Raw genomic sequence first — 12,594 nt, 5'->3', positions numbered from 1 at the left:
TGCTTAGAGCTCTCAGATAATCCTTACAGCCCTGCTGTGCCCTCAGTGCTGATGATCTGCGTCCTGCAGGTGGGCCCTGAGGCTCAGCGAGGCGAAGCCTGAGGCCACACAGCCATTGTGTGCTAGAGCCTGGTTTTGAATTTGAGCCTAACTCCAACGTCTGGCCCGTAACCGCTTAACTGCACTGCCCACCCTGAACACTCAGTAGACGGAGGTGGGGAAGCCGCGGGGGGCGGGCGTCATGAGGGGCTTCACTGTTGCTTGTCCCCGTCGGACCGCCTTGCAGAGCGTCCAGCAGAACGGCTCCATCTATATCCACGTCTACTTCACCAAGAGCGGCTTCCACCCAGACCCCCGGCAGAAGGCGCTGTACCGCCGGCTCGCCACGGTCCACATGTCTCGGAGTAAGTCCCTCTCCGTCTTGGGGCCCCCGTGGTGCCGCGGGCCTGGACTCCCCGGTCCACGAGGGCAGGCAGGAACCCTGTGCTCAGGGAGGCTGGGTTTGGTGGCCGGGCTCGAGCCCCATGTACCCTGCATGCCTCTGGACACCTGTGGGCAGGCAGGAGAGGAATCGGCTTAGAAAGAGCAGGTGAAGAAAGGGACTTCCAAGAAGAGGAGGGGCGAGGCCGGCGTGTGCACAGTGGGACTCTCGCTGCACTTCAGTTTCAGCAGATCTAGAGAGCAGACAGCCCCCCACACCCCCTCCCGAAGGCCCCCCGTTCCTTTCATGTGAATTTTGCGTGCCCCGCCTCACTTTGATTCTGCCGCGCCTGTGGACTTGGTTGAGATCCCTCTGGCTGTTTTGTGTGGCGCAGCGACAGATGTACTTTAATTTGCATGGGTTAGGTCTTTTCCTGCCTCTTCTGGTATAAAAATAACCCAAAGGATGAGAATTTTTTTTGTGACCATCTACACTGGATGAAACAAAACTCTAGTGACCGTATGTCAGTACCCAAAGCTGATTTGGAAAAGTCCCCCAGGTGTGCTAAGTGCTGTTCTAAGCAAGTATGTCTGCGGACCGTGCTCTGTAGGGCGTTCCGCCCGGCTGGCTGGCTGGCTGGCTGGCTGGCTGGCTTCCGTGGAGCGCATCTGCGAAGATGCGGGCAGAGGCGGGCTGAGGGGGTGTGGCCTTCAGGGGCCATCCCCACGGAGGTGTCCCCGAAAGTCTGGGTTACATGTGCCTGACGCTTCAGAGGTTGCTTTGAATGTGACCCAGGTGGGCGGCTGCTCGCTTGCGTCCCAGTTACACCGATCAGCCACACTCAGTGCCCGCATCTTTTGTGGTTTCGTCTCTGGTGAATGTGATCCGTGTCACTGTGTGGTGAGGTCGTGTTCGTGGTCGATGTGACAGATGTTGGTGTGGCCTGCAAAATAGAATCTGCAGCCTGTGGACCTGAGAAACCACCAGGATCCCCCAGGCTTGCCTCACACCTGGGCCCCCTTAGGGCAGGGGCTTGAAGCTGGCCACCGGCCCACTCCAGGGCACAGAGCGAGAGTGTGGGATCGGAAGAGCCCCCTCCTCCCTTCCCCAAAGGGCCAGTGACCAGCACTGTAGCACAGTACTGTCCCAGAGGGATACAGTGCCCGCATTGTAAGGCATTGTAAGTTTTCTAAGTGGCCACGTTAAAAAAAAAAAAAAAAAAAGACCATGAAATGAACGTTAGTAATTTATTGAGGTCAACGTGTTGTCATTTCAACATGTAATCAGTATAAAAACATTAACGCGGTATTTTCACTCCTCTTTTTCCTGCACTAAGTTTCAAATTCCAGTGTGTGTTTTGCACTCACAGCACATTTCAGTTTCAACCAGCCACATTGTCAGTGCTCAGGGTATAGTTTAACTCCAAGAAAAGGGGGCTTCTTCCTCCCTACAGAAGCCAGGTCCATCTCATATCATAACCCCATCTGGATGCCACCAAGTTGCAGAATGTTCTCCACCTGAGCCAAAGCCTCTTGCCTCTGGGGCTGGCCGGGCACGGTCCCTCCCTTCCCTGGACAGCCTCTCATGGGTGTGGAAGACAGCAGCGGAGCATGTCCCCGGGGAATTTATTCTCCAGGATGCCCACCCTTGGGTGTTTACTGCTTTCCCCTGACATGGGAGCAAGGTCTCAAATGCGTTAATTGTGATAGAAGTGATGGGATGATATTCATGGGAACCACAGGAGCAGCTGGCCCCCGGGCTGAAACCCTGAGTCAATTCCCAGAAGTGGTTTTGAACTTGAGCTCGTCCACAGAATCCAGAAGCCCCTGGTTCTGAGCAGGTGGGAGGGATCTGGGCCCTGTGGCATGTGTCAGTGTGACATGCAGGGGTGCTCTGCTGGCTGGGCTCTGTAGAGCAGAGAGCCACTTCCCAGTGGTCCTGCCCAGAAGAGGCGAGGCTTTAATCCCCCTCCTCCCGAGGAGGGGACTGAGGCCCAGGGAGGTGATGTAGCTCACCAGCATCCCTCAGCTGGTGGGAGACAGAGCCAGGGTGTGACCCCAGGGCCCCCGCTCGTGGCCAGCTCCCCCTTCCATTTCCCCATCTCTCCCTAGCACCTGGGGGCAGGACGGAGAAGTCACAGGAGGGACAGGCCATGTGTTGTCCCAGCATAAGGAGGAGCTGAAGAGTTACCCAGACCAGGGTGGAGGCAGGGAGACGGAGCAGGACCAGGCACCAGCCCTGTCCTCCTGGCACGTCTTGGCAGGGTTTGGGGCGGGGTGGCAGGGAGCCGTGGCTGACCTGGCCTCTGCAAGAGGAAGTGAGGTCCACGCCTGCCCGGGGATTCACAGCCCCAAAGTACTTCTCGCGTTGGCGGCTCTGGGCCTTCTCCGGCCCTGTCTCGGCCCACCTGTTTATATTTATCAATGCTGTGTTCGTCACTGGTGGGGGATACGGCAGGGCCCAAAACAGGCCCAGCCCCACCTGGGGTTTGCAGACTGCTTGAGGGGACAGACAGCAAACAAGTAAACCAGTGGGCAGGTGAACCACTGGGTCGTGATGAACTGTTGTGAAGGAAACAGAAGTGGCGAGGAGCACGCCCGGGCTCCGGGAGCCGCCTTCAGTGGAGTGGGCGGAAGGGACATTTAACCAGGGGCTGGAAGGGGGAGAAGGAGCCAACCAGGAAGATTCCAGCCATGCTGGATCCCCGCCGGGGAGGCGCAGCAGCACATCTGCAGGCCCAAGGTGGGCGCATTTGAGGAGGAAGGAGGGGGGTGTGCAAGGATGAGAGGTGGCGAGGGCTGGGGTTGGTGGGGCCGTGGTGAGCACCTCGGGGGCCCCGCCCGGGGCAGCAGGAGCTGTCTAGGATTCTGAGGCAGTGGGATGACTCGGTCGGTTTCTTGGATCTTAGGGGCACGAGTGGCCACTGGGAGGCCAGTGAGGAGGTGACGGCGGTCATCCAGGAGGGGGCGCCGTGGCCGGCCTGGGGTGGGGCTCTGGAGGTGGGAGGCAGTGCTCGGATCTGAGGCGTGTGCCGGAGGGGACATTCACTCGGGGTGGGCTGATGGAACAGATGCAGCAAATCCTGGGGGAGGAGACTCCTGGGGCAATTTGGTGGATGCCAGTGTCACTGTAAAGATGGGGAACCTGGGGCTGGGGTGAGATTTGAGAAGGCGGTGCAGGCTTTCTGGTTGCCGTTATTGTCGGTTGGCGGGTGGAAGGGTGGGAGCCGGGTGGGCAGAGGTCTGCGGCCTGGGTCCCGCGAGCGCCAGCAGGTCTCACATCCGCCCCCTTTCCCTGCCTCCTCGCCCTCAGTGATCAACAAATACAAGCGCCGGCGGTTTCAGAAAACCAAGAACCTGTTGACGGGAGAGACGGAAGCTGACCCAGAAATGATCAAGGTAAACACGAGCAGAGCCGTCGCGTTCTGGGGGTGCCATCCGGCCCGTTCCCAGCCCAGCAGCCAGACCACGGGGGTTGTCTTCTGACATCACCACTGAGCCGCTGGCAGCCGGGGGCTTTCACCTCTCTGAGCCTCAGTTTCCCTCCCTGGAAACTGGGTTAGAACGTAGAGCTAGCTCTCAGGGAGTAGGGGCGTTGCTGGCGAGGTTACGGCTGACCTCCAGCAGTGGCGGGGCGGGTGCTCTGCGCGCCGTGCACGCACCCACCTGGAAGCCTCGCGCCGGCCCTGTTGGGTGGGTCCCGTCACAAGGAGACTTACACGAAGTATCACAGCCAGGAAGGGAAGTGGCAGGGCAGGGATTCACACCCACGCGGCCGGACCCCAGAGCCCGGGCTCGGCCCGGCACAGATGAGGTACCCGCTAACGTGGCTCCAGAAGGAGTACTCCCGGTTAATCCGGGGACGTTAACCCGTGGTGGCACCAAGAGGCTTCCTCTCTGCACGAGGTGGTTCCAGGCGGGAGGGCGGCTCCTGAGTATGGAGGCTACACGCGGGTCCCACACTTGTGCGGTCATGAGGCTGCACTTTGCAGCCTGGTGCGCCGTCCCATCCAGATGGGCAGGCCTGGGTTTTCTGCTCCGTCAGGTGGCTGGCGGGGAGCCAGGGCAGCGGGGTCTAGAGGCTGGTGCGGGGACTGGCCAGGGTGAGCCCTCGGCCAGCGGTCGCTGCGGTGGTTGCTCTTCTGCTGTCGCGACTGTCACGGGAGTCCTCAGGAGGAAGTGAGCAGGTGCCTCTGAGACCCACCACCCCCCGTCTCCCCTCAGAGGGCCGAGGATTACGGGCCTGTGGAGGTGATCTCCCACTGGCACCCCAACATCACCATCAACATTGTGGACGACCACACGCCGTGGGTGAAGGGCAGCGTGCCTCCTCCCCTGGACCAGTGTGAGCCCCTGGCCGCCCGCTCGGGCTCCTGACCAGGCCATTTTCTTGTCTCCTGGCCCCACCCCCAGCCCGAGCTCTCTGACTAGGTCTCCACCCTCCCAAGCTGCCTGCCCCGCCCCTCTAGACACTCCCCTTTCTCTCCCTCCCACACCCCCTGGTGACCCCAGCCCTGACCACCTTGTGCCCAGACTGGTCTCATCCAGCCATGAGCTTTTTTCGGAAAAGGTGCATCCGTTGCCAGCCTTGGAAATTGGGGCAGCATCACTTAGGAACCCAGGTTTCTGACTTCCTTTACTAAAGCCTGACGAGTGGAGAGCCTCGGGGCAGCCACAGTCTGGGGCTGAGCTGCAGCTGTCCCCTTCAGCCAGGGCCTGCCCAGCCCTCCCTAGCCTGCCCTCTCCCTGACTCCTTGGCACAGCCCAGAAATGTTCCCTGTGCCCCAGTCTCTGTCCCGGGGGCCCCACTGGGTCCCTGCAAACATCCGAATTTGACACCTTTGTCCTCGGAGGCTGAGGGGTCTCCCCACCCCCGTGGTGCCTGTGGCCTCTGGTCCAGGCTGAGCGGTAACCCCTGCCCCGTGTGCCTGCAGATGTGAAGTTTGATGCCGTGAGCGGTGACTACTACCCCATCATCTACTTCAACGACTACTGGAACCTGCAGAAGGACTACTACCCCATCAACGAGAGCCTGGCCAGCCTGCCCCTCCGCGTCTCCTTCTGCCCGCTCTCGCTCTGGCGCTGGCAGCTCTACGCGGCCCAGAGCACCAAGTCGCCCTGGAACTTCCTGGGCGACGAGCTGTACGAGCAGTCAGATGAGGAGCAGGACTCGGTGAAGGTGGGGCGGGCGGCAGGAGGGGAAGGGGAAGTGGGCCAGGCTGCCGGCCCGGGGACTGCTAGCTGATGCCCCCCTGCCCACAGTTTCACAACCTCCCAGCCACCCTCCCTGCAGTGGGCAGGAAACAGGCACTCGGCCCTCTGGCTCTGGCTGACTCTGGGGGTCCTCCTGCCTCTGAGGCTTCCATGGTCCTCCTTTTTTTTTTTTTTTTTTTAAATTTATTTACTTATATTTGGCTGCGTTGGGTCTTCACTGCTGCTTACGGGCTTTTTCTCGTTGCAGTGACCGGGCGCTACTCTTCGTTGCGGTGCGCGGGCTTCTCATTGTGGTGGCTTCTCTTGTTGTGGAGCACGGGCTCAGTAGTTGTGGCTCACGGGCTCTAGAGCGCAGGCTCAGTAGTTGTGGCTCACGGGCTTAGTTGCTCCGCGGCATGTGGGATCCTCCCGGACCAGGGCTCGAACCTGTGTCCCCTGCATTGACAGGCGGATTCTTAACCACTGCGCCACCAGGGAAGTCCCCGTGGTCCTCCTTGTCACGGCCTTTCTGTCTGCAAGGCCCGGCCCTCCGGGTCTGGATCTGCCCCTCCCTGCTTCTTCGGCCCCATGTTCTGCCTCCCTGACTTCGGGCTCTGACTCCATGTGTCTGCTCCCTGTCACTGTGTCCTTGAATATCATTCTTCTCTGCCTGTGTCTGTCTTGTTGAGCCTGGTCTGTGCTTGCCGGGGGCTGTCTTTGGTGTTGGGTTTCTGTCCCTGGCTCTGACAGTCCCTTCATCTCTCTCAGTTACTTCTCTGCCTACCCCCATCACTGTCCCCATCTCTCCTCTGTTCCCCATCTTTCTCCCTCCCTCTCCGTGCATCCCTCGCCCGCCTCTCTGAGCCCATCTGCCCACCTCTGACCTGCTCTCCTCCCGGCCAGCACCACGCCCCGCTGGGAAGCCCCGGGGTCAGGTCTGGGGAATATCAGCAGGTTCTTCCGGGGCCCAGAGCAAGGAGAGATGGGTCAGCTAATGAAGGCACGGCAGCGCTCACAGCATCTCCCCCACCCCCACCCCCACCCCCACCCCAGGTTGCCCTCCTGGAGACCAGCCCCTACCTGCTGGCGCTCACCATCATCGTGTCCATTGTCCACAGTGTCTTTGAGTTCCTGGCCTTCAAGAACGGTAAGGGTGGGACCCCGGGCCCTGTGAGAGGCCGTGGGGGACTGGGGACAAGGGGGTGTGTTGTGGGAGGATAGGGCCTGCTCCCTCCCTTTTCCTCTCGGGCCCTCCCCCTGCCTGCGGCCTGTCAGCCCCACTCTCCAGGAGGCCTGGTGAGCAGCCGCCAACTCCCAGCCCAGAAACTCCCATCTACCGGGGCGTGGTGCTGGGGGAGGGGCTGGGACTGGTGTTCTGGCAAAGGCCGGGACGGCCCGCCAGGAAGCAGGGCCGGGGAACTCCAAGGCTGGGAGCAGGGAAGCCCCAGAGCTGCTTCTGCCGCCCTGCCCAGCAGGCCGCCTGTTGGGGAAGACCCCTCGGGTTGAGTGGACAGGGCCCACCTGAGTGCGAAAGTGACAGCCCTGTCCCAGAGGGCCCCGAGGTTCCAAAGGCCAACAGTGGTGATGGCCGGCGTTTGAGGGGGACCGGCCACATGCCAGGCACGGTTGGAGCGCCCTCCAGTGAGCGCATCGAGCCCTGCAGCCACAGCCCCCTGAGGAAGCGTCGTTACCCCCGCGATCGTAGCAGGACCCGGAGGCTTGGGGCGGCTGGTTACTCGCCCACAGTCGCACAGCTCCCAAGTGGCAAGGCCAGGATGTAGATCCAGGCAGCCTGCTCCGGCTCCCACCTCATACTCCAGGCCCTGCTGGCCACTTCTTCCTTCCCTAGAGAACCCCGGTCTGAAGGAGGCCTGCTGCTCTGCAGCTTCTGGAAGTGGCAGTAGTAATGGGTATTATTATTATCATCATCGTTCTCATTAAGAGGACGTTACCATGACTGAGTTACCTTCTGGAAAATTATGGCATCAAAACCGAGCAGTAAGTGGTGCTCACCCCGGTAGGGAGGCGTCTGTTAGCCGTGGTGCGTGGAGCCCTGGCTGTGCCAGGGCGGGCGCATGCTTGCAAACGCTCTTGCTGACTGCACGCTGGGTCCCCTAGGGTCCCTTTTTGCCTAATGGCAGATGAAGGCACAGAGGGGGTGGTTACTTGCTCAGGGTCACAGAGCAAGGGCATGGGCCCTGGGCGAGCCCGGCCTTACACCCCGTGCTTGCTGCCTCTCTGGTCTGAGGCAGAACTCGGATCCACCCCCGCCCCCCCACCAGAACGCTGTCTTCAGACGCATTCTTCCCAGTTAGGATTGGGGGGTGTCCTGTGAGTGTCCCCTTCATATCTCCTCAGGGTCTGATGGTTTGACGGGAGAGGTGTAAGCCTGCCGGGTGTGCTGGAGCTCTGGAATCAGAGTCAGAGCTGGGGGGGTGGCCAGCACCTGGGTCTCGCCCCTGTGTGACCTCGGGCACGGCTTCTCGCCTGGAAGACAGGCATCGTGCTGGGTCGGCCTGCTGTGGCAGCAGGTGTTGGACACACAGTCCAGGCAGAGTCCAGCGGTGCCGTTTTCCTCGTCTGGCCGATGGGAAGACCAGGGCTGGGAGAGGGGCTGAGCTGGGCCCTGCGGGGGGTGGCGGGGGCCTGGGAGAGTAGTACCGGAAGGAGCTTTGGTTGGAGAGCAGAGCCCATGGCCCCTGTGCATGTCCTGAGCGTGTCTGTGGGCCGGTCCCTTTTTTTTTTGGCCACATCTCGCAGCATGCGGGATCTTAGTGCCCTGACCAGGGATTAAACCCACGCCCACTGCAGTGGAAGCGCGGAGTCTTAACCGCTGGACCGCCAGGGAATGTGGGCTGGTTCCTTCACAGGTTCAGGGTGGTGGGCTGGAAGAGGCGGTCTTGAAGTGCATGTCCCAGACCTTCCCACCCAGCGGAGGCGCCACGGCGGACAGCTCAGGTCTGTTGTCACACAGACCGGCTTCCATGCAGATTCTGCCGGGCCAGGCTGTGTGGCCTTAGGGGTGTGGCACTTAGCAACTGGGGAGCACCGGCACGTGGCAGCAGTCACCGCCACCATCACTGCCCGTCAAGGGAGCGACCGCACCCCGGGGGCAGGGCGTGTCCAGTGTGAGACTGCAGAGATCCTGCCTGCCTGGGGCTCCGGCTGGCGCCTGTGGAGCAGACTCTCACCGCAAGGGAGAGCAGTGTGCACCCTCCTCCCGTGGCAGACCCAGCGCCGCCCCGGGGGGTGCGAGGAGCACGGGGCCTGAGGGAGCTGCGGGACGGACTCGGAGCTCCCTCACCCTCCTGGCTTCCTCCCCAACTCCTGCGCGCAGATATCCAGTTCTGGAACAGCCGGCAGTCCCTGGAGGGCCTGTCCGTGCGCTCCGTCTTCTTTGGCGTCTTCCAGTCTTTCGTGGTCCTCCTCTATATCCTGGACAACGAGACCAACTTCGTGGTCCAGGTCAGCGTCTTCATCGGGGTCCTCATCGACCTCTGGAAGATCACTAAGGTCATGGATGTCCGGGTAAGGCCAGGCTGCCATGCTGTTTCAGAAGCTCCTGGGGGTTGGGAGCGGGTCGTGTGGCCCAGCCCGACCCTGGAGCTGCCCCCAGGGGATTCCCAACGCCTGCCACACTCCCAAGACCAAGGGGATTTTCGCACCAGGGGATTTTTCGGGTCACACGTGGGGCAGGGGAACTGGGAACAGTGGGGAAGGGCGGGAGCTGGAACTGGCTTGGGGGACAGGAGCCAGCGTGGCAGCTGACTGCAACCTCCCTCCCTGTCCGCAGCTGGACCGGGAGCACAAGGTGGCAGGACTCTTCCCCCGCCCAACCTTCAAAGACAAGTCAACGTACGTTGAGTCTTCGACCAAAGTGTATGACGACGTGAGTGTCCCCCACAGTGGGCCCCAGGGAGGGTCTCCAGGTACCCACACGCTCTTGGGGGCCCAGGACACGGGCTAGGATGTCTGCCTGTCGGCTGACAGGCCCATGCTTCATGGCTTGCGTCATACCCTCTCGTGTCCCCTGCCTGCCACGTATACTTCCTGGCCGGGTCCAGAGTTCCCAGGGCCACTTGGAAATTCCCCCGGGCTGGCCTGCCAGACCAGGTGTGGGTGTGTGAGGGCGGGGAGCAGGGGTGCCCGGTGGGGCCCAAGGAGCCGGGTCCCAGCCCCACTCTGTGCCCCACAGATGGCGTTCCGGTACCTGTCTTGGATCCTCTTCCCACTCCTGGGCTGCTATGCCGTCTACAGCCTCCTGTACCTGGAGCACAAGGGCTGGTACTCCTGGGTGCTCAGTATGCTCTATGGCTTCCTGCTGACCTTCGGTGAGCAGGCCCTCACCATACGCGGCCCCTGCAGGCGTCCAGCAGCAGTCCTCAGCCCCGTGCTGGGCCGTGCTGGGCCTCGGCAGTGAGCGAGTCAGCCTGGCCCCACCCTCCCGGCACTTGGGGTCCAGTGCGGGAGACAGACAGACCTGTCTCCGGACAGGGACACTTCAGGGGGAGCAGGGGTGGCACGTGGACAGCCTCAGAGAGGTGCCCGGTCCGGTCTGGGGGTCAGGGAGGGCTTCCGGGAAGCCTCGGACAGTGCATTTCAGTCCTCGTCCTCAGGGGAGCGGACAGAGTAAACAAGCAGACAAGTGAGTTACAGCATGTGATGAGTGCTCTGAAGGGACCAGAGTGAGAGGGCCATGGAGCCTGGTCAGGTGTCCCTGACCTCCATCGTCACCTCTCCGAGGAGATGATATGTAAACTGAGGCCTGAAAGGTGCCGAGGAAGGAGCTGTGCGGAGATCTGTCAGGGGGCAGGGCAAGTCCGAAGGCCCTGAGGTAGGATGTGCCTGGGGTGTTGGAAGCAGCACGGGGGCCAGTGCGGCTGGAACAGAGTGAGTGAAGGGACAGAGGCCAGAAATGCAGTCAAAGAGATGGAGGGTCAGGACGCCCCTCCCTCTGCTCACGGATGTCCCTTCCTCACCGCCGCAGGCTTCATCACCATGACACCCCAGCTCTTCATCAACTACAAGCTCAAGTCTGTGGCCCACCTGCCCTGGCGCATGCTCACCTACAAGGCCCTCAACACCTTCATTGATGACCTGTTCGCCTTTGTCATCAAGATGCCTGTTATGTACCGGATCGGCTGCCTGCGGGACGGTGAGGCCTGGTGGGCAGGGGGGTGGGCTGGCCGGCAGGCTCCCACCAGAGCTGGGCACGGGCAGGGCCCTGGTCTGCGGGAGGCGCGCCGGCCTCGGCCTCGGCCTGGGGGCTCAGCCCACTCTTTGCAGGACCCCCCTGCCCCGGGCCTGACAGTGAGCCGGGTGGGCCCTGCCCCCTCCCCTCACGCTGCCCCCTCACCCCACCCCCAGATGTGGTCTTCTTCATCTACCTCTACCAGCGGTGGATCTACCGCGTCGACCCCACACGGGTGAACGAGTTTGGCATGAGTGGCGAGGCCCCGGCAGCAGCAGGGGCGCCCCCGCCGGGCCCCGCCCCCACCACGGCCACCGCCGCTGCCAGGGAGGAGGCCTCCACACCCCCGCCCGCCAGGCCTACCCAGGGGGCCGGCTCTGACAGCGAGCCCCGGGAAGCCCCTCCAAAGCCAGCAGAGGACAAAAAGAGGGATTAGCCGCTCCTGGTGACCCCCACCCCCGCCGCCTCGGCCCCCTCGCCTCCCCTCCCGGTCGCCCCTTCCCTGGACAGATCGGGCCGGGGCCCGGCGTGTGGTGTGGGGGCCAGGGCGTGTCGTCTGTGGAGGCGCCGTCTGTCTGTCCCTCCGTGTTTCCAGCCATCTCGCCCTGCCAGCCCAACGCCATCGGGAATCATGGTGAAGCCGACATGGCACTGCCGAGGGGGTGGGCCAGGCGGGGCAGGGGCCGGGCCCCTCTGTGGGACACCCGCGGCCGTCCATCATCTTGTCCCTCGATCCCCCACCACTCCCTCCTCCCAGACCGCCGCCCTTTAACACAGTCTGGATTTAATAAATTCATATGGGTGTTTAACTTAAACTCAGCGGAGCCCCCCATCTTGTGCCTTCCTTCCCCTGCCACCTTGGAGAGCAGGTGGGGGTGTCTCTCCTGAGTCTGGCAGGGAGACCTTCAGGACACGGGACCTGCTAAACTGGGGACAGTGACCCTCTGGGCCAGGCCCCTTTCTCCTCCTCCTCCCCCTCCCAGGAGCCCTCTGAGGGGGCTTCCGTAACCATCCCCGTTTCACAGATTGGGAAGCTGCTCGCCACGACCTCACCGCGCCAGTGCTCTTAACCACGAGGCCCGCCGAGGCGCGGGGCCTCGCCTGTGCCACCGATTATCTCCTGGCCTCACACAGCCCGGCAGGGCAGGAGCGCCTACCCACCGCTGATAACAGTCCCATTAGCCTGCCTTGTTCAGCAATCCTGGGACCCTGGCTGCCTGACCTTGCTTCTCTGGGCTTATGAGCTTGTCTCCAGGGGACCCTGGGAGTGAATCCTGGCTCAGAGTGGTGCCCAGCTGTAGCGGCCGTAGCTGTTGGGGTGCCCTCAGCACCCTCAGGGTTGCCTGTGCCAAGGACCCAGCCAGACTCTTAGTATGTGGCGTGTGTGCCTTCCCAACAAGCTGGGTACCAGAACTGTTCACCCACTTTATGGATGAGGAGACTGAGGCCCCTGGGTGTCCCCGCACTCTGAGGGGTTGGGACCCCACGTTCCCAGGATTTTTTTTGGTCGGGGGGTGGTCTCATCAGCACTTCCGGGAGAGGCGGCCCGGGGCTGGGAACCAAGCCAGGTTCCCCTGGGCTCCACCACCACAGTGCCGTGTAGAGCCAGGCAGGGAATCCACGAGGTCCCAGGAGAGTTGTGTGCAGACACCTGTGTACACACACACTCTGCAGGCTCCATCCCTGAGGCAGCCACAGCCACAGACCTGCTCCACTCCCTCCCCTGCTGAGCTCATAGAACCAAGCAGGGTGTCGGCTCTCAGGCCACCTCAACTCACTGGCCTACCTCC

General features: G+C 62.2%; 1 protein-coding gene across 1 annotated transcript in view; it reads left to right on the top strand.

Annotated features, from left to right (window-relative positions):
* Positions 1-11,623, top strand: part of CLPTM1 (CLPTM1 regulator of GABA type A receptor forward trafficking) — a 28,994-nt gene extending 17,371 nt beyond the window's left edge. The window contains exons 5-14 of the mRNA XM_007101267.2: positions 287-404; positions 3,734-3,819; positions 4,645-4,765; positions 5,355-5,599; positions 6,667-6,760; positions 8,951-9,141; positions 9,407-9,502; positions 9,809-9,944; positions 10,601-10,768; positions 10,981-11,623. Coding sequence (XP_007101329.1) covers positions 287-404; positions 3,734-3,819; positions 4,645-4,765; positions 5,355-5,599; positions 6,667-6,760; positions 8,951-9,141; positions 9,407-9,502; positions 9,809-9,944; positions 10,601-10,768; positions 10,981-11,240 — 1,515 coding nt within the window. The 3' untranslated portion in view covers positions 11,241-11,623. The remainder of the gene's footprint in view (positions 1-286; positions 405-3,733; positions 3,820-4,644; positions 4,766-5,354; positions 5,600-6,666; positions 6,761-8,950; positions 9,142-9,406; positions 9,503-9,808; positions 9,945-10,600; positions 10,769-10,980) is intronic.
* The last annotated feature ends 971 nt before the right edge of the window (positions 11,624-12,594 follow it).

This window comes from Physeter macrocephalus, unplaced genomic scaffold, assembly GCF_002837175.3.
Source record: "Physeter macrocephalus isolate SW-GA unplaced genomic scaffold, ASM283717v5 random_656, whole genome shotgun sequence".
Classification (NCBI taxonomy): Eukaryota; Metazoa; Chordata; class Mammalia; order Artiodactyla; family Physeteridae; genus Physeter; species Physeter macrocephalus.
This window is presented reverse-complemented; position numbering and strand designations above follow the sequence as displayed.